Source organism: Seriola lalandi, unplaced genomic scaffold (assembly GCF_002814215.2).
Source record: "Seriola lalandi dorsalis isolate HSWRI2012SDOR001 ecotype SW California unplaced genomic scaffold, Sedor1 jcf7180002054784, whole genome shotgun sequence".
NCBI classification, from domain to species: Eukaryota; Metazoa; Chordata; class Actinopteri; order Carangiformes; family Carangidae; genus Seriola; species Seriola lalandi.
Genome location: NW_019525337.1, coordinates 1,363,765 through 1,388,049, shown reverse-complemented (window position 1 = coordinate 1,388,049; position 24,285 = coordinate 1,363,765). Strand labels below are relative to the sequence as shown.

Below are 24,285 nucleotides of genomic sequence, written 5' to 3'. Positions count from 1 at the left end.
AAAAATTATGAATGCTCAAAAAAATAGCTATAACAGAGATTTTTTCAGAGTTTTCATGGGCAGATGATTCTTCTGGGTGGGCAAGGCTTATCTCTGGGTGGGCAGCGCCCACCCCAGACACGCCCCTGCTGTGACTGTGGAGTAAAACAACCACGTCCTGTGACTGCAGAAGTTCACATGATTTGCATTTTAAACCAAGTTTGAGTCAAAGATGACAATTTACCTTTTGTATATTTCTCATACTCAGGACACTCAACACACCCACAGTAAGTAAGGCTTCGTGTGTTGTATATTAGTGGCTGTTTGAATGGGATTATGTTATACAACAAAAAGAACAATAATCATATACTACTAATGATAATATCATAACAATAACCGAAACTATGCCATGCTTATAAAGTGGGGAACAAAGAACAAGAAAAAAGTCATAATTTAGTACAAATATTTAATTTTTATATTACTTCCTAATAATTTTTTTGTGAAACTAGAGCCAAAGTTCCAAGGCAAATATTTTAGTTTGAGTTTAGTTTATTGTTAGTTTATTATTAGTTGAGTTTGTAAGAGGTTGTTGATCTTATTTCATTCATGTTCGATTATTATTCGTCATTTGTGTCGGATCGATGTCTTGGCTGTGAACAAATTTTAGAGGATGCAACAACAACAACAACAACAACAACAACAACAACAACAACAACAACAACAACAACACAATCTCATGTCCCTCCTCCTCCATGGAAGCAGCTCCAGCCCACACCAGCCCACATTAGCATAGGAGCTGGGAGGCCAGTTAAAGGCATGCTCCGCTGCCTGCCCAGTAGCCCCCTAACAGGATTAAGGGGGGATATGGTGAGGTGGTGCTCCTGCTTGGTGTAACTCACCCTGATGTGATTTCCATTTGTCTGGCCTGGCCCTTACTTTCCCCTCTGTCTAATCCCTCACTATTCTCACTGCCATCCGTCAACCACGGTAATCTGCTGGCAGGCTTCAGTAGGAGAAGGAGCCACACACACACTCTCCGACGGACACACAGGGACAGGGATGGTTTTTACTGAGTGGGAGCAAACACCATCACAGAGTGACTGTGGATGTCAAGCAGGTGGTAAGATGACTGTTGGAAACTGACTTATTACTTTATACAAGCTGTTGTTTGAAGCCTGTTGGCTTAGCTGTCATTAGCTCTCCTATGTGTAAGTGGCAGCAGTTCAGTGTTGTGTTTCATGTGTCACTGCTTGTGCTCATATGTCTGTGATAAACACCAGTTGTTATCAGGCATATTATTCCAAATGAGGTGAGGTGTATGTTCACCTGAGCCAACTCTGCACCTGTCTGTTTTTTTTTTTTAACCCTAATTTAGAAATTAAATAGAACAGTGACATTTCAGCCAGTCAAGAATGAGCTGTGGTGCAAATGAAATCTGTAGGTTGAAACAGTTGAAATCTACATTTTATCTGGTAACTTTTGTCTAAATTTAGTACTAGAATCTGTCAGTGCTGTAAAAAATATTTTAAGATGTTTTCAGTGGAAATCTAACTTTTGACGTTTGACGTTTATATCTTGAATTGGCCAAAGATAAGTCACTAAAACTAAGTTTTTAAATAAACATGATTGTTTTACTTTAAACAGGCTGCAAATTTTCTACTGCATTGTCAAATTGTTTCCCCTCTTTAACAAAAACTTTTTTTATTGATACGGATTCATAATTTTTTTTTGGCTGCTTGCATACAGTAGACCAAGCTGTAAATACAACACTGACATATCCCTCTATAAAATTATGTAGTTTCTTTTAACAGTTTCCTATCTACAGAAAAGAGCAACATTACTATTTATTTGTATACTGAAACCAGCTAACACTAGACTGAAACCAGCTCATACTAGACTAAAACCAGCTGACACTAGACTGAAAACAGACAGGACTCCATGATGTCAGTTGTTTGCAGTGGCTCCACAACAGTTTTCAACTATGTCTTCAATCAGTGTCTAGACGTGGTCCAGACATATACCAGGGTTTGACCTGGTCTTGCTGGTTTTAAAATTCTACATCAGTTCAGTAAATATAACAATGTTATCTTTCATGTGATATATTTATGATCACAGACCATAACGCATGAAGAATGCTATGATAAAAGGAGAAACTGTATCTGTTGTACCTGTCTGTCTCTGTGAATGCTAACAGATGTTATGCTCCTCACATGAGTGAATGGCCCCTCATACACCAGACATGACAGCAAAGGAACCCCTCGGCCCGTGGGTTTTGAGCCCTGTGGGGGAGGTCAAATTAATGCCCAAACACAGGCTGGAGGAGGTCTCAACAGGAATCAACAGCTGCAACCAGGAAGTGATGGACCATCACATAGACATGCCCACTGAGGAACATGCAGACAGGTAACTCAACAGCTTTCTATTACCCCACTAGAACAGTGTGATGGGAGGATTTACGACATCGCTATACAAAACACCTCTGGGACAGTATTCTGTTTTAATGGTTCTCAAGATGATTCAAAGTGTTTGACCACATATCAAGGCCAAACTTTTCCCACACTCTGAGGTGTGAATGGATCATGTTTATTTAGGTTTTTATAGTTTATGGCAAACAGTCCTCACTTTTCTCCATCAATGGTGGATGAGGGACCGTCAGACTGGTTCAGAGTTAGTGTGCGTAATGTTTTTGATTTTTTGTCATCTCAACAAATTGAAACAGAATATAGCCTGGAACAGAATTTTAAATTTAGCAAGTATACAGAAGTGGTCGCGGCCCTAATGACTTTGAAAGAGCTTTTCATGTTACTTCTCTGCCAATAAATAAATAAGAGAAGCATGATGGCTTTACTGTACATAAGGTACAGTAAAGCTTTTTACCAATGGGCCCCTGATAGAGTGGTCTTGCAACATTTGAGGCCTTTAAGTGTTCAGTTGCCATTGTTTGTGGCCAATGACAGGAGAAAAGCTTCCACACAATGTAGAACCACTCACACCACCAGCAGACATCCCCACATACAGGTGTAGACTACTATCCTCTCACATGACTCTTGTCTCTTGTGTGCCAGTCTGTGCACTGAGGAGCCGTTCTGTAGGATCTGCCATGAGGACGGGTCCTCCGGGCAGCTGCTGTCTCCCTGTGACTGCTCTGGGAGCCTGGCCATGGTGCACCAGGCCTGCCTGGAGCACTGGCTCACCACCTCCAACAGCAGCCACTGTGAACTCTGCTACCACCAGTTTGCACTGGAGCGCCTGCCAAAACCTCTGACTGAGGTAGACCCTTGCAGCACACAACACTGTCAATTTATCAACACACTGTTCCTCAGCATTCAATTCTTAAAAGGTTTTACAGTATTTGTCAAAACTATCTGTGTGCTTTGATTCCACTGAGCAGGTGGAGATAGAGGATTACAGCTTTTTAATAATGTTGACTTTGCAGTTTTGTTCAGGCCAGACATGTCCAGTGGCTAATTGTGTTTTTTAACCACCTATGAAAATGTCAAACTCAGCTGTAGGTCACAGACTTTTTTAAGAAAACATTATATTTGAGACTGAATGAATGTTACAGTCCTGACTGACTGGATGAGATAATGTCCTTAGCAGTACAAACCACTACTGACAGCTAACTAAGTGAGTCTTGATGAGAAGTAAAAATGAAGCATCTCTTGCTCAGTGAGTGAAGGCAGTCACACGCTGCTCTTCTTTTCTCAATGAGACAGCAAGTCACAGTCAGTGGGAGGAGCCTCTTGGCGAGTTGCTGCCTTCACGTTGGAGGACCTGCTGCTGTTAGCTGGACCACTTGTACCCCTAAAGCCACTTAGCCTGTGAGCCAGATTAGATGGTGTTTCCTCCCCCTGCTGCTCTTCAACTTCTTCTGTTGCATGTGTGGTCACAGCTCATAATCTGCTGATTAAGCACCATGTGCTCCACCAGGTTAAGCTTCACACTGAACAGCATGAACCTGCTATCAGGCATTACTACACATGCATAGTGTTGGCTGGAAATGTAGAGAATAGATTGTTACCTGGTCTGGAGACTGTGGGAGCTATTAGTTTGGGTCTGTTCTAAACTCACAGGTAATTCCATTTATTTATTTTTATATTGACCTCAGTTCTCTAATTCATCTGAATAATTGAAAACACCTGTGGTGTTGTGCAGGTCCTCTGACTGTTAGCAAACAGTATAATGGAGAGACCTTTGGGTGTTGATGAAGAATGAGGGTGATGAATTTTGAAGTGATCCTGTTTCCTTGTTTACAGCCATTATTGATATTACCCATTCACATTAATAATATTTGCAACCATCAGAAAACGGTCAAACTTAGTTTAGCTGTCACTGTATTAACAGCTTGGTCAGTTTAGGAATGACGAGTCTCAGTCCTCTGTTTTCAGTTTTGGTAGTTAGGCTTTTTTTTCACTGTCACTTTTGGGTGATATGGTGCATTTATACATGGTTGTTGTACAAAATCATGCTGCAAGTCCGTTGTACCACATTGATCTAAAACTGTGATTCTAACAAACTCCAACTGAGAACTAAAGCTTGGGAATAATTTGACAGTGAAGACACCAAGGTAAAACCTATGTACCTTTTCAAGAATTACATCTTAGTAACTTTGGGCAATTGACATTAAACCATTTAAACTATTTTAAAGCCTGATTCCAGTTTGTTTAAGCTCAATAACATATTTATATGTGAGTTCTTTTAAATAAAAAAAAAACTAGGTGATGAGTGGGTAGGGCTGGGCTTTTTTTGGTCTTTGACCCTTTCTATTACTTTTCCCACCAGTTTCCCTAATTTCCCTTCAACCTCTTGTCTAACCCATCATAAATACTTTCTGCAAAGAACACACACACACACACACACACACACACACACACACACACACACACACACACACACATATACACACACACACACAAAAGTGTCATAAGGTAGTGTAGGAATAGTAATATTGTATATTTAAATATTACGGTACTTGTGTTTCAGTGAGCCTGCAAACAGATGAGGTGAGGCATAGCAATATACTGTAGCCTAAATATCATTATATAAGGTATCATGCTCAAGTGTTTGGCGTCTTCACATGTTGGTGCTATTACTGTTGTTGGCTTGTTTTTAGGAATAAAACAGTAGCACAGTAGAGCTACAGTAAATCACCTCTGATTCAGTGGAGTTGTAGTGAACCAGCCTTGTCACAGTGTTGTATATCACACAGTATGTGCACAAGGAAAAGTAAAGCGGAACAACAAAACTTGGTATCATTTTAAAGACCTCATTAAGAAATAGGTTCCTTCAAAATTTCACGCACACTCTCTAGTTATAGTAGTGTGATTTTTACTTTTGGCAAAATTCTGAATAGAGGCCCTCCTCTTTTTAAGTTATTTTTTGGCTGTATTGTGACAGTGACAGTGAGAGAGAGACAGGAAAGTCAGGGAAGAGACAGTGGGGATGACATGAACCATGGCTGCTGCGGTAAGGACTGAGCCTTACCAGGTGAGCCACCCAAATAGAGGCCTTTCTACTCTGTGGTATCGCTACTTTTTCTTTGTAAAAGTTCAGAGTACAGAGTCTTAAAGTTAAAGAAATATAAAAACTGCATATAATTGATGGGACTAGTTTTGAAATCCCAATGATGAACCTGTTTGATATTAATGTTTATCTGTATTATGATGATATAATATCTTGTTGCTATCCTGTTCTCTGCACTCCCCACAGTAGATACTGTAGGGTTTTTAATACTATTTACTTCTTCACTATTACTATTACTAGTACTACAATTCTACTTGTAATACTACTACTACTTACATGCAACCATTCACAGGATCCAGTCATTTAGCACCACCTTCTGGCCAAATACTATATTTTTCAGCCCACGTGTTAAATTCATGTCAGTATATCCACACCAAGCCCACTGTCATATCCTGGGTTGAACTTGTCTTTTATTATGTAACAAGCTTTCACCCTTGTCCTCCCACAGTGGTTGTGTTCTCCATCCATGCATCAACAGAGGAGGACTCTGTGTGGAGATGCAGTATGTTTCCTGTTCATCACACCACTGGCCAGTCTGTCAGGATGGCTCTGTGTCCAGGGAGCCATGGACCTCTACTACACCAACGGCATGGAGGCCCTGGGGCTGCTGGTCCTAACACTGGCTCTGTTTACCATATACATCTTCTGGACCATGGTACATTCAGGGTCTATACTGCTTGTTCATATTTTACCCTTCCTAACCATAAGTATAATCCAGCCATGTGTAAAACCAAATCAATGAGTGGAGAGAGGTGCAGTTGGTGATAATTATCTGTGGGATCATCACATTACAGTTGTTACTGTATACTGTCATTTTTTATATCAGTCCTTTTTCAATGCAAAAGTCACAAACAAAATTAAAACTAACTTTTAGAGCCAAAGTTCATTCTTGACCTGGGACACAGTAGTTTGAAAAATAATCTTAGCTCAAGGTTCACTCAAGCTTTTTCTAGGCTTTTAACCACATCTCGGCGTCTTCATTAGTGAATGGATTCTGCTCAGTGGTCATCACAACCATGGGTGTAGTCCTTTCACTTTTTGGAAGAGCTAAAAAGGTAACTAAAATATTATGATGATGTAGTTATAAACAGTGTTAAAAACTTGGCTAGACCAGGGCCATGCCTTGGGCTAGCAAATGGTGAATATAGCTAATGATTGGCTTCTACTAGGTTAATGCTAACTAAAATTAGCATTATAATGTAACATTAATGTTGCTGTTTTCTCATTCATACACATGAATACCATATTCCCTCAAATAGTGACTAGTCTTTATTTATCTCAACTGCTCCCATTTTCCATTTTTAAGTTACTATGTTATTCAAGACAAACACAACCCTTCCTGTATCCATTTAAAATTAAAAGCCCTCAAACGTTTCAGAGCACAGAAATCCTTAATTTCTTTTGAGGAAGGACTCATTGTTAAACATTAGCAGGAATGTGTTTTGGAAAACTCACTGACTTGCAAAGTTTTGATGTTGCACTTGAAACTTAGCTACTGCCAACTTATGGCGCTTGTATGTTACTAGTAATACAGTTTGGCTGAGACTTAAATGCATTCTACAGGCACTGTGCCACTGTTGAATATAGCATGATTACATTGTTGAATTTATTCAATTAAAGGGATGGAAATATACATTATGTTTAGTTGTTATGCAAATAATTTGACAGCCATCAGGAGTTTATCACCCTTTTTTTTCCAGGCCATTATTTGGCACCAAACCTCATTAATTCGTGCAAGCACGTGTTCAAGACCCAGATTGTATTTGACTTCTGATTTTTATTTGAGGAAATATGGAAGCCTAAAAAAATGTATCTATGGCTCTGACATTCATCCTTTGACAACTTGCTACTAATTCACACCAGAGAATAAGTAAGGGAGAGAGAGCCCATCAGAGAGAGAGAGGGCAAAGATCCCAAAGGGAAAGAATGGGAGAGAGAAAATGGACACATCAGTGAGAGATGAAGATGAGGCTGAAGAGACAGGCAGAGGTGGAGATGAACATGAAGAGACAGGCGGAGGTGGAGATGGAGAGATAGGCAGAGGTGGAGATGAAGAAACAGGCAGAGGTAGAGATGAAGGGACAAGCGGAGGTGGAGATGGAGAGATTGGCAGAGGTGGAGATGAAGAAACAGGCAGAGGTAGAGATGAGGCTGGAGAAAGGAGGGCTTCCTACCCAGCTTTGTGGAACGAGGAAATGTGGAGGAATAAACACAGCATGGCTTGGATTGACAGCAAAGATTGGAAATGAAGTTTCCAAACAAAAGTGTCTGGTCTGACCACCTTCAAATCACAAGGGGTGTGTTAGTCAGTAGAGTGGTAGTCCTTTAGTGTTGCCAGTTTAGGTGACAACCGCAATGCGCAAAATTACGATCGCTGCGAATAAAATAATTGAACACAAACAATCACGCGCGCACATTGGTGCGCAACGAATCCTCTCCAAATCCAAAGAGGAAAACTTCAAGGCACATTGCTGCACAGATAATCAGTCATGTTGCTGGGGAGATGCGCAAAAGGATTTGCAGCCACATAAAAGAGATAAAAGGGAACATCTCTATAATAATTGACAAGTCCACCACCGTAAGTTACAAAAGCACATTGATAGTTTTTTTGAGGTGAGAGTCCAGCAAAAGCAGCGATCCCCATTTTGTATATGTGGACCTGGTGGAAATAGGGCATGTTCTTTATACATGGTGGGTGGCCAGATCGTTCTGCGCTGTGGCCGCAGCTTGGAACAGCACTGAAGCTCGGAACACACACTTCTGGCAAGGGATGTCAAGTGAATGTAAAACCCACAGTGACAAGAAAATATATGATGGCTTGCAGAGAAAACTGTGCTCCAGGCAGCTCCTCAGAAATTTGGCCATCATGTAAGACATCCTAAACGAATTGGCCCTTTTGTCTGAGTGCTTACAGAAGTGCAATATCTCCATCACATACGTGGACAAACTCATCAGGAGAAGCATACAAGTCCAAATGAACGAATGAAAGAATCACCAGATACCAAAACTCTTGAGGCCAACATAGACAAGGCCAAAGTTATGGGCATCAATCAGAAACAGTTTTTGACAAGTCTAATAAGCAACATCCAGAATTGTATAATCACCATAAGAGTGATCAATGGCTGTTCCTGCACAGCCAATGATGTTGTTGACCCACAGATGGAGTACACTTGAACAAACAAAAGGCCTACACAGTGAATTGGGTGGTGGGGTGCATGTTCCACCAGAACTGAAGGCACTGATGAATTGTACCTCATTGATACCATGCATTACAGCTGAATGCGAGAGGGACTTCAGCCACATGAACTTGATAATAACATCCAACCGATCACAGATTCACGTGTGTCGTGTCATCTCTCATGTTTGTGAAATTGCAAGGGTCTCCACTGCGCTTCTGGAACCCCTCTCCATATGTCAGGACATGGCTGAGACACGACCAATCAGCTGAGGAGAAAAAAAAAGAGGATAGCAAAGGCAAAACCAGTTGAACTGGATCTCCTCTGGCAGTACTTATGAAATATTAGCACTAACTAGTTTGAATAGACCAACCATTCACCCTGTGTTTATCATTTTAGCCTATGAGTTTAATTTGCTGAGTTTCAGTGTTTTACTATTAGAAAAGCCAAATTGTTTTCAGTTATTTTTCTAATAATTTTTAATTAGCATTTCATTCTTGAGTCTTTGTGTAAATTAATGAGTTGCAATATATGACTTTCTAAACTATTCAGGACAGTCTAACATTTGTTTGTTTGTCAGACTAATGTAATGCTAATGTAATGTAACTAATGTAATGCTGCATAGGTGCGCCCCAGTACTTAAGCAAATAGCACGACACCCCTAATCACAGCCTTGGTAACGTCTTAAGTATGAAACTTTACTGAACTGTATGTTGGTTTGTCTCTCAGGTATCTGTACGCTACCACATGCATCTGTTCAGGACGTGGAAGAAGACCGACCAGAGAGTGCGCCTCCAGATTCCCCTGTCTGGCCAGACCACACATAACCAACAGACCCTGTCCATAAACACCCTCAGCAAAGCCACCAACAAAGAGACCATGGTGTAGACCAGATTCCACAATACTGAACATACCTCAGATACAAGGAGAGGGAGTCATAAAGCTCACTGACACGGCAGCAGAGTTGAAGTCAGGGATGGTGGGCTGGATGACTGTTACACCAGCCACTGCAACCTTTTCCCCTACCAGACTTATTGTGGAAACTTAGAGCCAGGAACAAGTACATCACTATGGCAACTGTGGACATGTGTAATTCACATTGACAATCAGAAAATGTCATGTTCTGGACTAATCTATTAAGATTCAGTTATTCTTCCTCCACATGGAATTAACTCAAGATTACCAACTCATCTGTGGTTCTGTTCTAATACTCTGAGCACTTTATTGGGAATACCACAATAACACAGGTTAGTTCCTCAGTTATTCAGGTCATGGATCCCCACCAGATGTTGAGACTCTGGTCCATGTTGACGTGACTACATCACATCATTTCTGCAGATTTGTCAGCTGCACATTCATGCTGCCAATCTCCTGTTCTACCACATCACAAAGTTTTTCTACTGGATTCAGGTCTGGAGACTGGGGGGGCTGCTGAAGTTCACTGAACTCACTGTCATGTTGATGAAACCAATTTGTGACATGAACTGTGGCCATGAAGGGATGAACATGTACAGCAACAATACTCAGATAGACTGTGGCATTCAGACCATTATTGATTGGTATTAAGAAGAAAACATTCTCCACACCATCACACCACCAGCCTGGACTGTTGACACAAGGCAGGTTGGCTCCATGGATTCAGACTCTGACCCTACCATCTGCTCCCGCAGCACAAATCCAGATCCATCAGACCAGCTGTCCAGTGTTGGTGAGTCTGTGTCCACTGCATCCACAGGTTTCTATTCTTGGTGACAGGAAGTGGAACCTGATGTTGTCTTCTGCTGTCGTAGGTAGGACGTGTTGTTCACTCTGAAGCGTCTCTGCTCAGCACAGTTGTAAAGAGTGGTTATCTGAGTGACTGTAGCCTTTCTGTCCATTCCCTGCTGACCTCTTTCATCAACACAGAGCTGCTGCTCACTGGATGCTTTTGTTGTTTGTTTCCATTCTGAGTAAAAACTCAGAGATCAGCAGTTTGAGAAACACTCAGACCAGCGTCTGACACCAACAATCACGTCACAGTCTCAGTCAGAGTCACTGAGATTCTGATGTTTGATGTGAATGTTTACTGAAGCTCCTCACCTGTACCTGCATATGTTGCACTCCTGCCGCATGACGGGCTGATCTGGCTGACTTGGTCAGCACGTCATCCATCTGACCGCTATCAGCTGTTCAGTTTGATTCATTCTTTCGCACACAAACAATTCAACAAGGCTCTGCTCATCATTCACAACACAGCTGATGTAAATCTCCATGGAGACAGTTGGGTTTTATTGTCCAGGTGTCATGAGATTTCTACCTCCACACTGATGACAAAGAATGGGATTTGTTTGTTTAGTATTTACAGAAAGTCTTCATGTTACTCTGGATAATCACAAACAGCTTTCAGTGGAAAAACCTTGTGGAAAAAAGAGTTCCTGAAAAGTCTTGATAGTTATATTTACATATTAAAAATATTTACACTGAAACAAATTTTTTGGCAAAAGCTGAACCTGTGCATGTTCTTTTTTACCCTTTACATGAACTTTCTGGTGAACTGGAGTCATGCACTGATGAGTGGCAGTTTTATCTACAGTAGAGCAGCAAGAGCAGCTACTGCAACACTACTGAACTGTATTCAATCAATGTTCAGCCATGCTAGCAGGTCTGTGAGGCTGCATTAGCTACTGAAAACTACATGCTGATGTTCAGCACTTTCACTGTCTTAGTTTAGCATGTTAGCAGGCTAACATAAAAAGTAGGGACAGTTGAGTCTTCTGGGAATGTCATTACTTTAGCAGGTGTTCGGTGGAAAACATTCATCTATTTTAAATACAGTAACTATAGGCCACAGTATTCTAGTTGGTGAGAGGCACCGTTTTTGATTTCACATGGTGTGTATTGAGCAAAATAGAATAGACCTTCGTTGTTCTGTGACGTCAGTTACCCAATGTTGCTTTTCCTCATTCTCCAGAGGGAGCTAGTCACGATGCCTCTGGGAACAGCTGCTGTGAGCTACTCAGTGACTGTAATGTTCTTAGTTCTGGAGACATACAATCAGGGCTGTTTCCTTCAGCCTCTTTTTGAATCTCATGTCAATGTACTGGAGGACCCACACGTATGTTCTGTGCAGTGTCATTTTTCAGTAGTGTGAGCACCATTAATGAAATTCCATTCACCTTCATTGTATTGGGGTGGAGGCAGAAATCTCAGAGACAGATATTATGTCAAAACTTTGACAAATTTAATCAAAACTATCTGCAGGGAAGTGAGAGGATGTGGTAAAAAGAGTCCTTCCACACCCAAATTCCAGAACATTTTCCAGTTCATGTCAATTTCATGTAAAAACTATTAAATTCATGACCATACAAAATCCTGAAACTGTTTTTTTGAAGTTTGGTCTTCAGAGCTAAATGGAATTATTGTCTCCTCAGTAGTTGATTATGTTTTACTGGACTGGGTTGATGTTTGTACTGAATATCATGTTTTCATGTAAATAGTTGTTGCTGTGTTTTACAGTGATCAAATTAATAATTTTTTACCTTGACCGAGAATCTTCAATTTTCAAAAATTAAATAAAGATCTCCAAATTAATATTTTCACTTCCTGACAACAAAGGTTTGAGTGTAGAGTTGATATAACTATCACATCTAGAAGTGACTTGGTCCAGCATAAAACAGATGTTGCTAAATTTAGCTTTGGAGCTGAAAACTCCACTAACATATTTTAAATGTTTATTTTCCCAAAATGGATTTTTTTATGAGAAAATGCTAAAAGCTACATATATATAGTAAACATAGGAAATGTATTAATATTTCCATCCTGTGCATAATGTGAGCTCCTTTGCTTTCTCTGAATTTATGATCCTGAGTGAGTGAGTCTTTAATCCTCAGAGCCAAGTGTGTAAATGAACTGTATTTGTTTAGAAAACTTTATTATATATATATATACACATATAAACACACACACACACACCAACAATTTTATTTCACACACACATTTAAATGAGATCAAATCAAGGTGAAGCTCAGATCTCATCTTGTGCAGTTAGAGTGAGGAACACTGAGGTCGGTAATGTTGCTTTAAGGCGTCTGAGCTCCGCAGTCCAACTAAGATGTCAGTGTCCTGGCTCTGGTTCCAGTGTTGTCTCATATATTCTCACAAAATGGACAGCAGATGATTGTGCTCAGAGGCCAGAGCCAGTCCAGGTTTTCCAGGCAGATGTGAAGGACAGCAGGAGATGGATACAATCACATGACGGCACAGCTCGCCTCCTTGGACAGATCCTGGAGTAAAAAGCAGCGTGATCATCATGCTGGTCTCACAGTATAGACAGTCTGGTTAGTCCTAAACATGCAGTGAGGGGAAGGTTTTAACCCCGAGTGAAATACATAAGCAGCTTCATGATAGCAGTTATTTAGAGTCATCAATGAGACCAGTTAACGGCAGACCCTGGTCTTCAACCAAATACATTCAGCATGTTGCAGCAAATCCAACATGTAATAAACAAGCCATGCTAGGGATGCTCTTTTTTTTCTGACCGATAGCTGACGCTCGTTAACCGACAAGATTTAAATGTACTATTTAGAATGGACAAGTGTCTGTGACCCATTTATAAAAATACCAATACAACAAATGTTTGGTTTTTTTTTTGCATAAGAAGGTTTATTTCGGGGCACCTTGGTGGCTCACCTGGTACAGCGTGTACCACATAGGCTTCGTCCTAACCGCAGCAGCCATGGGTTCAAGTCCGACCCACAACCCTTTGCTGCATGTCTTCTCCTCTCTCTCTTCCTGACTTTCCTGTCTCTCACTGTCCTATCAGAATAAAGGCATAAATGCCCCAAAAAATAATTTAAAAAGAAAACGGGTTTATTTTTACATGTGCAGAACCGGCGGAATAGCCTAGATCTCCCGTGTAGGAAAATATTTTATAATTAATATATATATATATATAAAAATAAATAAAAATAATTTAAAAAAAAATTGTTTAACTGATAGTTTTAATCATTCAAAATTCTTATTGTCGGTTAACGGTTAAACAGTTAATTATTAACATCCCTAAGCCATGCATTTAGTGACTGGCACACAGAGCGACACACACTGGGCACAAGCACAAGCAGAGGGGAGAAGCCTGAGTGGGGTACCATCACCCTCCTCACCTACTGTACAGCACACCGTGTGCTCTGCACTCAAGACACAGAACAACACTTCTTCTTCCTCTTTGGCTTCAGTGTAGCAGGAAAAAAAAACACATTTCAAACATACAACTCTTTACAGAACACACTGAGGTGATGGAACCTGGATTTTATTTTCAGTGTGTTTACCTGTCTCCGAAAGGGCTGGATGTCACTGCCTGTGATGAATTCTTCATCAAACTCCAGCTCCGTCTCCTCGTCACCTCTGCTCTGCATACACACCCTGCGTTCAGCCACCTCCTGAAAGGCATCACATGACTCCTACAGTGAGTTACATCCAGCACTGACAGGTAGCAGAGACAAACATTTTGGTTTAGATACACTGATATTCATATTGAGGGTTTGATTTTTAAAGGTCAATGACAAGAAAATAAATCTAAATGTGTTCAAACATATAATATACCAATGTTGACCTCTTTTAGCTTCATTTGACCTGAACACAGATTCTTTAAAAATCAACAGGATTCCTGACAGTGATGAAGCTCTTACTCTCTTCTTCATCACTGCAGCTCAGAACATTATGAGACTCTGAGCACAACTGGAAATAAAAACTAAACCTCTGATGTCTTTGATTAGAACAATGATCAACATCCTGTTGAATATTTCCCATGATTATAAAGCTGATTTATAATTTTTAAACATTTCAGTCAGACTGACTCCGATATCAACTACTTGACTTTTCTTTCTCTCCTCTCTGCAGCAGAAACAGTCTGACATTAACTTTAACTGTTTGATCTGCTTCACATGTTCATAAGTTTGTTGAGACTGAAGAGCGAAAATACTGAGTAAGAAACTTAATGATAATCCATCCACTTATTTACAATATATCCTTAATCTGACTTTAATAGGAATCATATTTAGAAATATTTCTTTTTATTCTAGCCATGTGATCATATTGTTCATATTTCACCTTGTTGAATATCACTTGTGGGTGTGGTTATAACTGAACTTACCTGAAGGTATCAAGTGTTTCTTCTCATATCATATTAAGAACTTTATTCATGGTTCGTAGTACAGGCCTCAGGTGCATTCTGGGAGATGCAGTTTGGTTCACTAACCTCTTGGTTGGGGTTCAGGAGGACTACCCTTACATCAGTGACAGGGCCCCAGCTCCTGTGGCCCTGCAGAATCAGGTCCCCAGAGTCAGCCTCCACCTCTGCACCTGCTGCCCAGATCTGACAGGTGCACGCACACACACGCATGCACGCGCACACACAGACACACACGTTATACTGTATTGATGGAGACCTGTTTAACCATCACAACTGAACACCCTACCTACCCCTGACCTAAACCTGAATTTACATGCCTAAACCTGAATCTGACCCTTCTCTGGAGTTGGTCAGGGTTGGTTTCAGTTACTGTATCTGTCTTTACCTCCGCCCTCTTAGAGACTGTAACACAGACTGAGGGAAACACAGTTAAACAATAACACTAGTTACTCACTGTAAGTGTCTGTCCACCAGCCAGGACACAGGAGGAGGGGATGTGGAAGGAGATTTCTCCAGAGTCTGGATACATCCTCCGAACGACCCAACCACCCAGCGGGTGCTCCTGGAATGACAGAAAAACAAACTGTCATAATGTTGCAAAGAAAACTGATCATAGAAAGAAGTATCCATGTTTGAAATAAGTAAACAAAAACATGATGAAAAACTAGGGAGGGGGTTTGGTTTCACATTCTTGGACCCATAATTCAGGACTGATTATTGATTCAATGAATAGAAAAGAACAGTGATTTAAGAGGACTTATTATGGCCAGTCTTAGTGTTCATCATTTCATTCTTCCTTTAATGTTCTGAGAAGACATTAGTTTTCTTCTTCTCCTCTGTCTGAAATGATCTGTTAGAGCTCAGGGCTCTTTAATCCTCTATGATCATGTGTCAGTGTGTTTGTCTGACAGAAGCTCAACATTGACTTTTATCTAGTTTTAAGCCACATACACTTTTTACACCTCTGTGGTTTTCAGCTTTATATTTGAACCAGATGAAGGATTTTAGTCGTCGGACGTCTGGATCTGAAGTTATCAGAGAAACAAGCTGAGGTAATGTTAGACAGCTCAGCTCCCAGCTGCTGGAGACGTCCTGTCCTGTGTCACTGAAGAGCGAATTACTGTTTTTTGGGGGGGTGTTTGTGTTTTTATTCGGATAAGACTGGAACCCAGGGCTGCTGCAGGTAGGACTAAGTCTTTATGGCATGTGCTCTACCAGAAGAGCCACCCTGAATCTCGGATTTTTAAAAAGGTAAACTGCTTTCTGGTTCATAAGTTATCAGAGAAACAATCAAAACAAAGGTTAGCATCAATCTCAGCTAAAACTCTTCCCTGACGTCTCTGTCCTCCGTACAGCGTCGCTCAGACATTGACTTTAAATGTCAAACTGCTTTATTCAGAGTTTCTACTGTTTTAATCCCCTGGTCTGTGGAGAAGAGGACATCTCTGTGGACAATTCAGCTCCTGAACCACTGACACTGAAGGAATTCAAACCAGTAGAAGGTTACGGTAATGGTGGTGACAACAACTCCCATGATTCCACACTGCTTCATGACCTCACCAAATGCCGTCTTTTGATTGAGAGACCCCTAGAGGTGGAAGTTACAGACTGTGCTTTTAAGAGAGCCAGCTCCTTCCCATTCTTCATCCACTAATAAAGCTCATAATGCACAGAGGTGTGTGAGAGTACCGTATGTTACAGTCTTCTGCCTGTATGACAATACTCAAAGTGTTCATATATATATATACATATATACTCTCCACCAGGTTAACGCACCATCATCCACAACACTGTACAGGAGCAGGTCAGAATGACTGACACGTCTCCTGGAGCCTGTAAAATGAAGCTCCACTTCACCAACATTCGACTGTAGATGATAACATATGACATGTTCAACTGGTAAATTCAAACTAATTCATGATAATAAAAAGTAAATTTAAGTCAAAACCAAAATAAAATCAATATCCAGCTGCATGACAGCCTTACTGTCTCAGAGTTGTTCTTCAGTTTGACGTATTTTCCCTCCATGTCGACCTCTGCCACGCTCACAGCTCCGCGGTCTGTGGAACGACTGGACATTTTATAGGCAGGTGAGCTGCCAGATGCTCCCTCGTGCTTCCGTTTCTTCCCTCTGAGTTTACGGCTGCTGTATTCGTGTGTTCGAGGGACGGTCACGCGTTGGGAGGGGCTGGGTGACAGCTGCAATCTAAGAGACAAGTGCCAGTCAACAGAAATCCAGGTACCATACTATCCTTCTCATTTATAAGAAAAAAAACTTTAAAATGGATGATGCCAGAAAGTCTTCAGTAGGGATGAGAATCAAAAACTGGTTCGATCCATCAACATCATTTGCCTTTATACTTAACCATTCCCTTATCTTGCCTTCCACTTAGTTCCACGTGCCTTCAAAACAATGACGTCACGCTTTTGCGAGAGGCAGTCAGTGCGAACGGGAACGGTAGTGTGGCTTAATTTCAAAACAAACATGAAACATTTGACGAATCAGGGCATTAAATATCAGGAATGCCATGTGTTTGACGCTCTACAGAGCCGGTCTACGAGTGCTTCCCAGTCTCAGCAGAGAAGGTACGTATCAGTGATGTGTCGGTCGCGAATGAGCGACCGAGACATTTTTTTTTCTTCTTCTTTTCCCCTTCTTTTTTGTAGATGAATAAAGGGAAACCTAAAGAGTTAGACAGCACCCCCTCCTCAAGGGATTGAACAACTACAGAGAAGTTATCTATCTTGTTCAGTGATCAGAGACTCATAATAAAATTTGCGTTGTTGACACTGAAAACCTGTACAGGCCAACTTTTTTCCCCCCACACAGAAAATCCACAGGAATCGATAAGGGAATCAGAAAATTTTGCAAATTTCTTAAAAAGTAAAACTTAAATATCACATTGACATAAGTATTCAGACACTTAAGCTCTCAGATGTTTCTGGACATTGACTGGAGTCCACCTATGGTAAACTCAGCTGATTGGACATGATGTGGAAACACACACAACTGTCTATATAAAGTCTCACAGCTGACAATGCAGATCAGAGCAGAAACTAAACCATGAAGATTCATCTGCACTAAAGGTGAAAAAGGTGAGGGGGGGTCTGTAGATCACAGCCATACCTCTGTTCCTCCACCTCTAGCATCTTCCTGTAGGCATTGATCTCCATGTCCAGAGCCAGCTTGACATCCAGCAGGTTCTCATAGTCCTCCAGCTGACTGTACATCTGGCTTCTCATGTTCAGCAGCTCCTGCTCCCTCTGAATGAGTTTCTGCTGCCAAACCTCCCGCTCCCGGTCCAGAGTCCTCTCCAGGTCCTGAAAGCGGCTCTCCAGCACCATTTTCTGACCGAGAGAAGAAAGAAACACTTGACATCATTACGTCAAGTAGACACCAAGTAACAACACAACTAGGCACAAAACAGTACAGCAAAACAATCTGCAGGTCATAGACGCAGCAACAGGCTTCACTCACTCTCTCACACACACACCTTAAGTCTTCACAAATCCAGTCTTGACTATCCATATCAGTCTGGGTCAAATGATAGTTACTGTGGTGAAAAACAATAAAATCGGGTCCCTGCTGTAATGAGAGGCAAGACAAGTCACGTGGCTGGACATGTGTCATCACCACAAAGTAATGTAATTACCAGGCAACCAGCAGAGACCATCTGAAAAAATTTTACACAATTTTAAAACTAAGTAAAACTAGATACAATGTGGTAAATTAGTGAACTTTACAAGTGTTGGTAGGTGGATTTCATCATCTTTGGACAGAGCCAGGCTAGCTGTTTCAGTTGTTCCCAGTCTCTTTGCTAAGCTAACTGCAGCGTCATGTTTGGAGTGACAGTCATCCTCAACTATTCCTTCAAAAGCACACACACACACACACACACACACACACACACACACACACACACACACACCTCGACCAGTTATACAATTACACCAACTAGTGCAACTGTGTCAATTTCCTTTTCTTTTTCACAACTGGCAGAAACCAACTACAACACCAGACAAATCTGAGTCACTAAAAACAAAACATAGTAGATGTGGGCAACGACTCAGAGGTGTGGAACCAGGATACCAACATGGCCGCTGGGGGCGATACTTTCTACATAGCTGATGTTTTGTTAATGGATCTCTTCACATCGTGTCAGAGTGAACTTACATCTTTCTGGTACTGCTGCAGCTGGGAGCTGAGCGTCTCTACTCTGAGCTTGGTGCTGTCTAGTTCATCTTTGGTGGCTGACACAACGTTGTTTTTCTCAAGGGCAGCCTGTTGAGCATTCTGTAGCTGTAGAGCAGAAAGACTTCAATGTAAACACAAGAAACATTTAAAAAGCTTTGTATGTAATAAATCTGGACACCTTCATCTCAAGGATAGGGTTTGCACCTTTGAGCTGAAGGTCCTGTCGATCTCGTCTTTGTACTGCTGCAGCTGACACTCATGGTCCTGGCGAAGCTGCTGCATTGACTCGGACAGTTTACTCTCAAACTCTCTTCGTCTTCCCGAGTCCACCTCCACTAGACGGCTCTCATGTCGGCTTCGGAGCTCCAAGATCTCCTACAAAATCAGAATCAAGTCTCATGTATCAGTTTGAGACGACACAGAAATAAACTGTGTGTGTGTGTGTGTGTGTGTGTGTGTGTTTTATACAGTGGCCCTGAGAGCTCAATGAACTGCAACTTAAGAAAACACATGCAAATAGAGAAACGCAAAAATTCAGTCCTACAACACAAGAGAAGTGTTTCCAGGGGAGACTAAAATGTGATGAGCCTGGCTGGGACTTGTTGTTAAATGCTCAATTGTAACTTTCGAAGTAAAAAGCACGAATAACTAGTGCATCACAAAAAGTGATGAACTTGCTGTGATGCACTAGATATCCAATGCCACCAATTTACAGCGTGTTCCTTTATTTGCATGTGTTGTGAGTTGTTGCAGTACATTTGTTTTGTCAAATTGATGAAGATGTTTTCCGAGTTTGCAGCGTGTTTGTGTCTTTGCATGTGTTTTCTTAAGTTGCAGTGCACTGAGCTCTGAGGGCCACTGTAATTTTACTTGTTCACTGATGTTTCTCTGGAGTTCCAGCTGTTCTTTGAGTGTTTGCACTTGGTTCTCCATGTCCACCCTCCTCAGGATCTCAGAGCTCAGCTGGTTCTTGGTTCCTGACAGGACGCCCTCCACCTGGTGTGACACACACACACACACACACACCTCAAACATACAGTCACACCCAACACAATCTGACTATATTAGCCCACTTCCGACAATCAATCCGTACCGCCATTGGCTTCACTGAGCTTTAAAAGGCAGTTCACACTCACAACGTTTGTTAGGTTGTGATACGTTTGCTGTATGTGAAGTGTTTTGATTTTATCCTTGGAACAGTTGACATAAAGTTGGGAAGTTACAGTGACTTGACTGATGTTGTGATTTTTGTTTTGTAAAATTAAAATCTCAGTCAATAACTGTTGCTACTTCATTAAAGTGTCAGAGGGAAACACTGCAGTATTTACCACACAACAGTGATGTTAACGCACTGTAACTCATTCACACAGCAGGTCTGCTGCTTTTTGATCACACTACTACGAGTTGACAAAATTAAGATTTTTTTTTTTTTTTTTTTTTTTTTTTTTTTTTTTTTATAAATCTAGAGATGGGGGCTTTAAGAACCTCAAACATGGACAATACATCATTGCAACTCCAGTGAGGGATAGCGCATACGTTTTCCAGCTGGCCCTGCAGGTCAGTGAAGTCATCATTGAGCCTCCTGTTCTCAGACAGCAACTTGGTGCACTCAGCATCTTTGGAGCTCAGAGTCACCTCGACTTTCCTCCACTGGGTCAATGCATTCGCCAGATCACTCTCCTTCTTCTGGTTCCTGAAGAGGGAGAACATCATGAAAATTTTGTGACCCATGGAAGACAACTTGGCTTGTTTTCTTTCATGTCAGCCACACACTATGTACCACACAATGTTCAAGTCTCTCTTCTCAATTTAGATGAATATTTACTAAAACCTTATTTTGTTATAAACCTGTGATCTCCACACAAACTCCAATCTTACAAATTTATTCATTCATTTAAAATCAGCTTCTGAAATTAACCCTGACTATCTTTTGTGTCTGTGTCAACCTTGCTGTTTGTAGAGCTGAAATTTCATGTTGTGTAGAGCATAAAATATGAAATGACATTTGCTAACATGAGCTACCTTACACATTTGAAGCCATATATCTGCTGTAAGTGGGCAAAAGACCAAACTCACTTTACGGAAGCTGTCAATTGAATGTTGCCTTGTGTGATAAAACACTATAAAATGATTTGAGTAGTTTTTGTTAACAGTGGGATACCTGCCGCTGAGTGTTGATCCCCACTTATACAGCGGTACTAAAGTTTTTTTTTAAATTAATTAATTAATTTATTTTTTAAATATCTTCTTCTGCACGTGTGTGCATCAAAACCAAGCTAGACTTCATTACATAAGTAGATTTTTGACTGGAGTCCTGTGCAAGAACACCTGCGTGGTGGTATTCATCGTAAGGCTAATGTTACTACCTGGCTTGAAGTTTCCTGTACTCATCGCACAGATTCCCGTAGTCGATCTGCAGGCGGGCCCTCTCTCCGGCCAGGCCGTCCAGGGACTTTCTGACATCGGCCAACTCCTCCTCGTACAGCCGCCGCACGTTGCCCATCTCCCGGCTTTTCGACTCATCCTTCTCTTCCAGCTGAAGCAGTATGGAGGACCGTTCGCTTTCCAGCTCTTGGACCCGCTGGATGTAGTTGGCAAGGCGGTCGTTGAGGTGTCGAAGCTCATCTTTCTCCTGGATGCGGGACAAGCAGGTCGGGCTGGTGCTGGCTGTGGGCAGGCCGGTAACTGCGCTGCGGCGGGCCGCGGAGCGGCTGGAGCGGCCGCTGGAGGCGGCAGGGGTGGAGGTGGCAGCGGCCATGATGATGATGGACTGGACAGACCTCGTCAGGGTCCACAAGTAATCCACTTAATTTAGTCGAGTCTAAGAGACATACAAAACTACGGGCCGCAGTAACGTGCACCCATCCGAACTAACACAAGTACTAGAGGCAGTAATATTTCAAATGATTAAAAGTCACTGTGAACAGTTCATCGATCACCACTGCACATGGAAAAATCCAGATCTGGTCCTGCGAGCCTGGTGGTGGACGTTTTCTTCTGTTAAAGACGTCCACAGCTGAAATGAATCCAATTTGACGAGTTGACGCACTGAGAATAAGTGAAGAGCGCAGGTACCGACAGTTCACCCGAAGTGACGCAGTACATTTCCGGGTAAGATTTTCAAAATAAAACTATTGATGGATGTTTGGTTTTAAATACAAACTACACAAGTAAAAAAACAATAATAATGTGTTTAAGATTTATTTCTCAAAATACCTTATTCTCATTTTCTCACGTATTATCATTATTATTATTGTCATCACAGTCTTTATCCTTGAGGAAGTTTACCACATTAAGATTAAACACACAACTGTGTTATTTTGATCCAACATCAAATCATCAAATATCAATTTGTTAGCCCTAAAATCCGCTCTCCATAAAGCATATAAAACTTGAAATATTATATCCTTTTAGGTGAAATAGCACAGTTCAATGATCTACTGGATCAGCTGGGACTGGTGGTAGACCACCATACATCATTCTATACCAATATCAGACAAAATGCATGCTTGCATTTACTCATACTAGATTACTTGTGGACAATCACTATCTACAGGCTCAATAATTTGTACAAGTAACAAAACAATAAAACAGATAACACATAAGTTAAGAAAATTAGGGATGATGACTTGTTCTGATGAGATTAAAAAATCTTCAAAGTTTAAAAAAGCACCAAAATGTGGAACAGCAGATGAAATTAGAGTCAACCAATGAGGAAAAGAAAACAACACTTTGATTTTTATTATTAAAACATGTAACAGATGATATGATACTGTAAAAACAAAAGAGTGAGAGAAGAAAATGAAATGGTGTAATGTAGGCTTACTGTAAGAAGAAAATATAAAAATATGAGATCTACAGTATATGAATAAAGCATGTTAAGTTTCTGGTGAACTGATTTGCAATATGACAAAGTGAACAGTATGACAGTGAGTAGGTCTAAATCTTGGAACATGCAATTCATTGTGATATGTGGTGATATAAGTGTGAATCACGTGTGCGTCAAATGAAAATGATGCTGTAATACCATCAGCTTTTTCCTGAATGATACGGTCTTATGATTTTACTTTGAAGGAATTATCGTAGGACTTCCGCTATTTTTTGGTGTAAGTGAGTGTAAATTGACTTGAGTGAGATTCCTGTAGGACATCAGCTGAGGGATGACTAGCCAAAAGCAGACTGATGATGTCACTATCACAAGACTGCATTTAAAGGAAAAGTTTGTTTTTAAAGGTCTTTGAACGCAGCTCTTGACCCCAGATATTAACCACATTCACAAAACACACAATGTGAACACGTTCAGTCAGGTCAGCAGGAACAGAGTGAAAAAGTGAAAAATGAAGTCAATGTCATAGACTACTTATACTGACACATCCTAAACTTAAAAATAAGTGAAATGTGTGAGTATTGTAAATAAAGACAGTATGTGATCGTTTCCATTAGTGATTTATGAGAGTAAATTAAATGTTGTTGTACATGCCTGGCTGAAGGGGGGCGCCAGACCTCCACCACACACAATTGTGTGCAGCCAAATCAGTGGTCTAGTGTCCACTGACCATGGTCGCTAAAACAGACCACTGGTTACTACCACTAGGGGTGCTGAAGATAGTAGTCCAGGCTAGTTACTGAGTGGTCTGTGGAGTGGTTTTTGTGGTTCTAATTCACCTTTTCCCTTCTCTGGATGTGTTGGCAACGCTGTTAGCTGAACAAATGTCAGAGATCATAATATTTTGTCTGTTATTATACTCTATTATCGATTAGCCTCAGCAGATATTCTTATTGTTGCACTATATATATTGCAGTTTTATTGAACTGTTAATATGAAGCAGTGAATCCATATGGTCCTTTTGGTCCGGACCAGTTGTTCTGTGGTCCATGGTGTGGTACTTGTGGTCCTAGTTATCCAGACCACTGTCTTCAGTGCCCCTAGTGGTAGTAACCAGTGGTCTGTTTTAGCGACCATGGTCAGTGGACAGACCACTGATTTGGCTACAACCCCCTCTCCATTTCTTCTAATAGAATAAATGAGTTTGTATAATGTAACATCCATCTATTTATATACAGTCTAATGTATTTGTTGGTTGCTTCTACATAACTGTAATACTGACTGGTATATTGACTGTGCATGACTAAATGTATAAATATACTACTATATACTTGTATTATAATGCAGTCAATTCAAATGTATATGAGTACCAAACCATCATCCATCCACCCCTCATATGTACAGCATGTCTCCACAGAGC

At 41.0% G+C, this 24,285-nt stretch overlaps 2 protein-coding genes across 4 annotated transcripts; one reads left to right on the top strand and one right to left on the bottom strand.

Annotated features, from left to right (window-relative positions):
- The first annotated feature begins 1,009 nt into the window (after positions 1-1,009).
- On the top strand, positions 1,010-10,117 carry marchf3 (membrane associated ring-CH-type finger 3). Its single transcript, XM_023425568.2, has 5 exons — positions 1,010-1,099; positions 2,174-2,382; positions 3,045-3,249; positions 5,951-6,157; positions 9,408-10,117. Exons 2-5 carry the CDS (start codon positions 2,198-2,200, stop codon positions 9,564-9,566), a joined length of 756 nt encoding a protein of 251 aa, XP_023281336.1. The 5' UTR covers positions 1,010-1,099; positions 2,174-2,197; the 3' UTR covers positions 9,567-10,117.
- Positions 10,118-11,876: 1,759 nt separating this feature from the next.
- Positions 11,877-22,110, bottom strand: lmnl3 (lamin L3). 3 transcript variants are annotated; one of them, XM_023425566.2, is made up of 12 exons: positions 21,406-22,109; positions 20,576-20,732; positions 19,910-20,035; positions 19,244-19,414; positions 19,019-19,144; positions 17,972-18,192; positions 16,831-17,050; positions 15,299-15,406; positions 14,911-15,027; positions 13,982-14,092; positions 13,817-13,882; positions 11,877-12,940 (listed from the first exon to the last, which is right to left on the bottom strand). In XM_023425566.2, exons 1-11 carry the CDS (start codon positions 21,795-21,797, stop codon positions 13,847-13,849), a joined length of 1,785 nt encoding a protein of 594 aa, XP_023281334.1. In that variant the 5' UTR covers positions 21,798-22,109; the 3' UTR covers positions 11,877-12,940; positions 13,817-13,846. The 3 variants fall into 3 exon arrangements, 2 of the variants coding, with proteins under 2 accessions (XP_023281334.1, XP_023281335.1); XM_023425567.2 differs by lacking the exon at positions 13,817-13,882; XR_015438417.1 differs by lacking the exon at positions 11,877-12,940 and having other exon boundaries at positions 13,861-13,882; positions 14,806-15,027; positions 21,406-22,110.
- Positions 22,111-24,285: the final 2,175 nt, after the last annotated feature.

What these genes read in the sequence shown, in the direction of transcription:
- marchf3 (XM_023425568.2), top strand. Translation starts at nt 2,198, where the DNA reads ATGGCCCCTCATACACCAGACATGACAGCAAAGGAACCCCTCGGCCCG. An exon ending in ACTGAGGAACATGCAGACAG is followed by an intron (nt 2,383 to 3,044) that starts GTAACTCAACAG and finishes CTTGTGTGCCAG; the next exon opens with TCTGTGCACTGAGGAGCCGT. An exon ending in TATACATCTTCTGGACCATG is followed by an intron (nt 6,158 to 9,407) that starts GTACATTCAGGG and finishes TTTGTCTCTCAG; the next exon opens with GTATCTGTACGCTACCACAT.
- lmnl3 (XM_023425566.2), bottom strand. Translation starts at nt 21,797, where the DNA reads ATGGCCGCTGCCACCTCCACCCCTGCCGCCTCCAGCGGCCGCTCCAGC. An exon ending in TGCAGGGCCAGCTGGAAAAC is followed by an intron (nt 20,036 to 20,575) that starts GTATGCGCTATC and finishes GTGTCACACCAG; the next exon opens with GTGGAGGGCGTCCTGTCAGG. An exon ending in CTGGTGGACAGACACTTACA is followed by an intron (nt 15,028 to 15,298) that starts GTGAGTAACTAG and finishes TGCACCTGTCAG; the next exon opens with ATCTGGGCAGCAGGTGCAGA.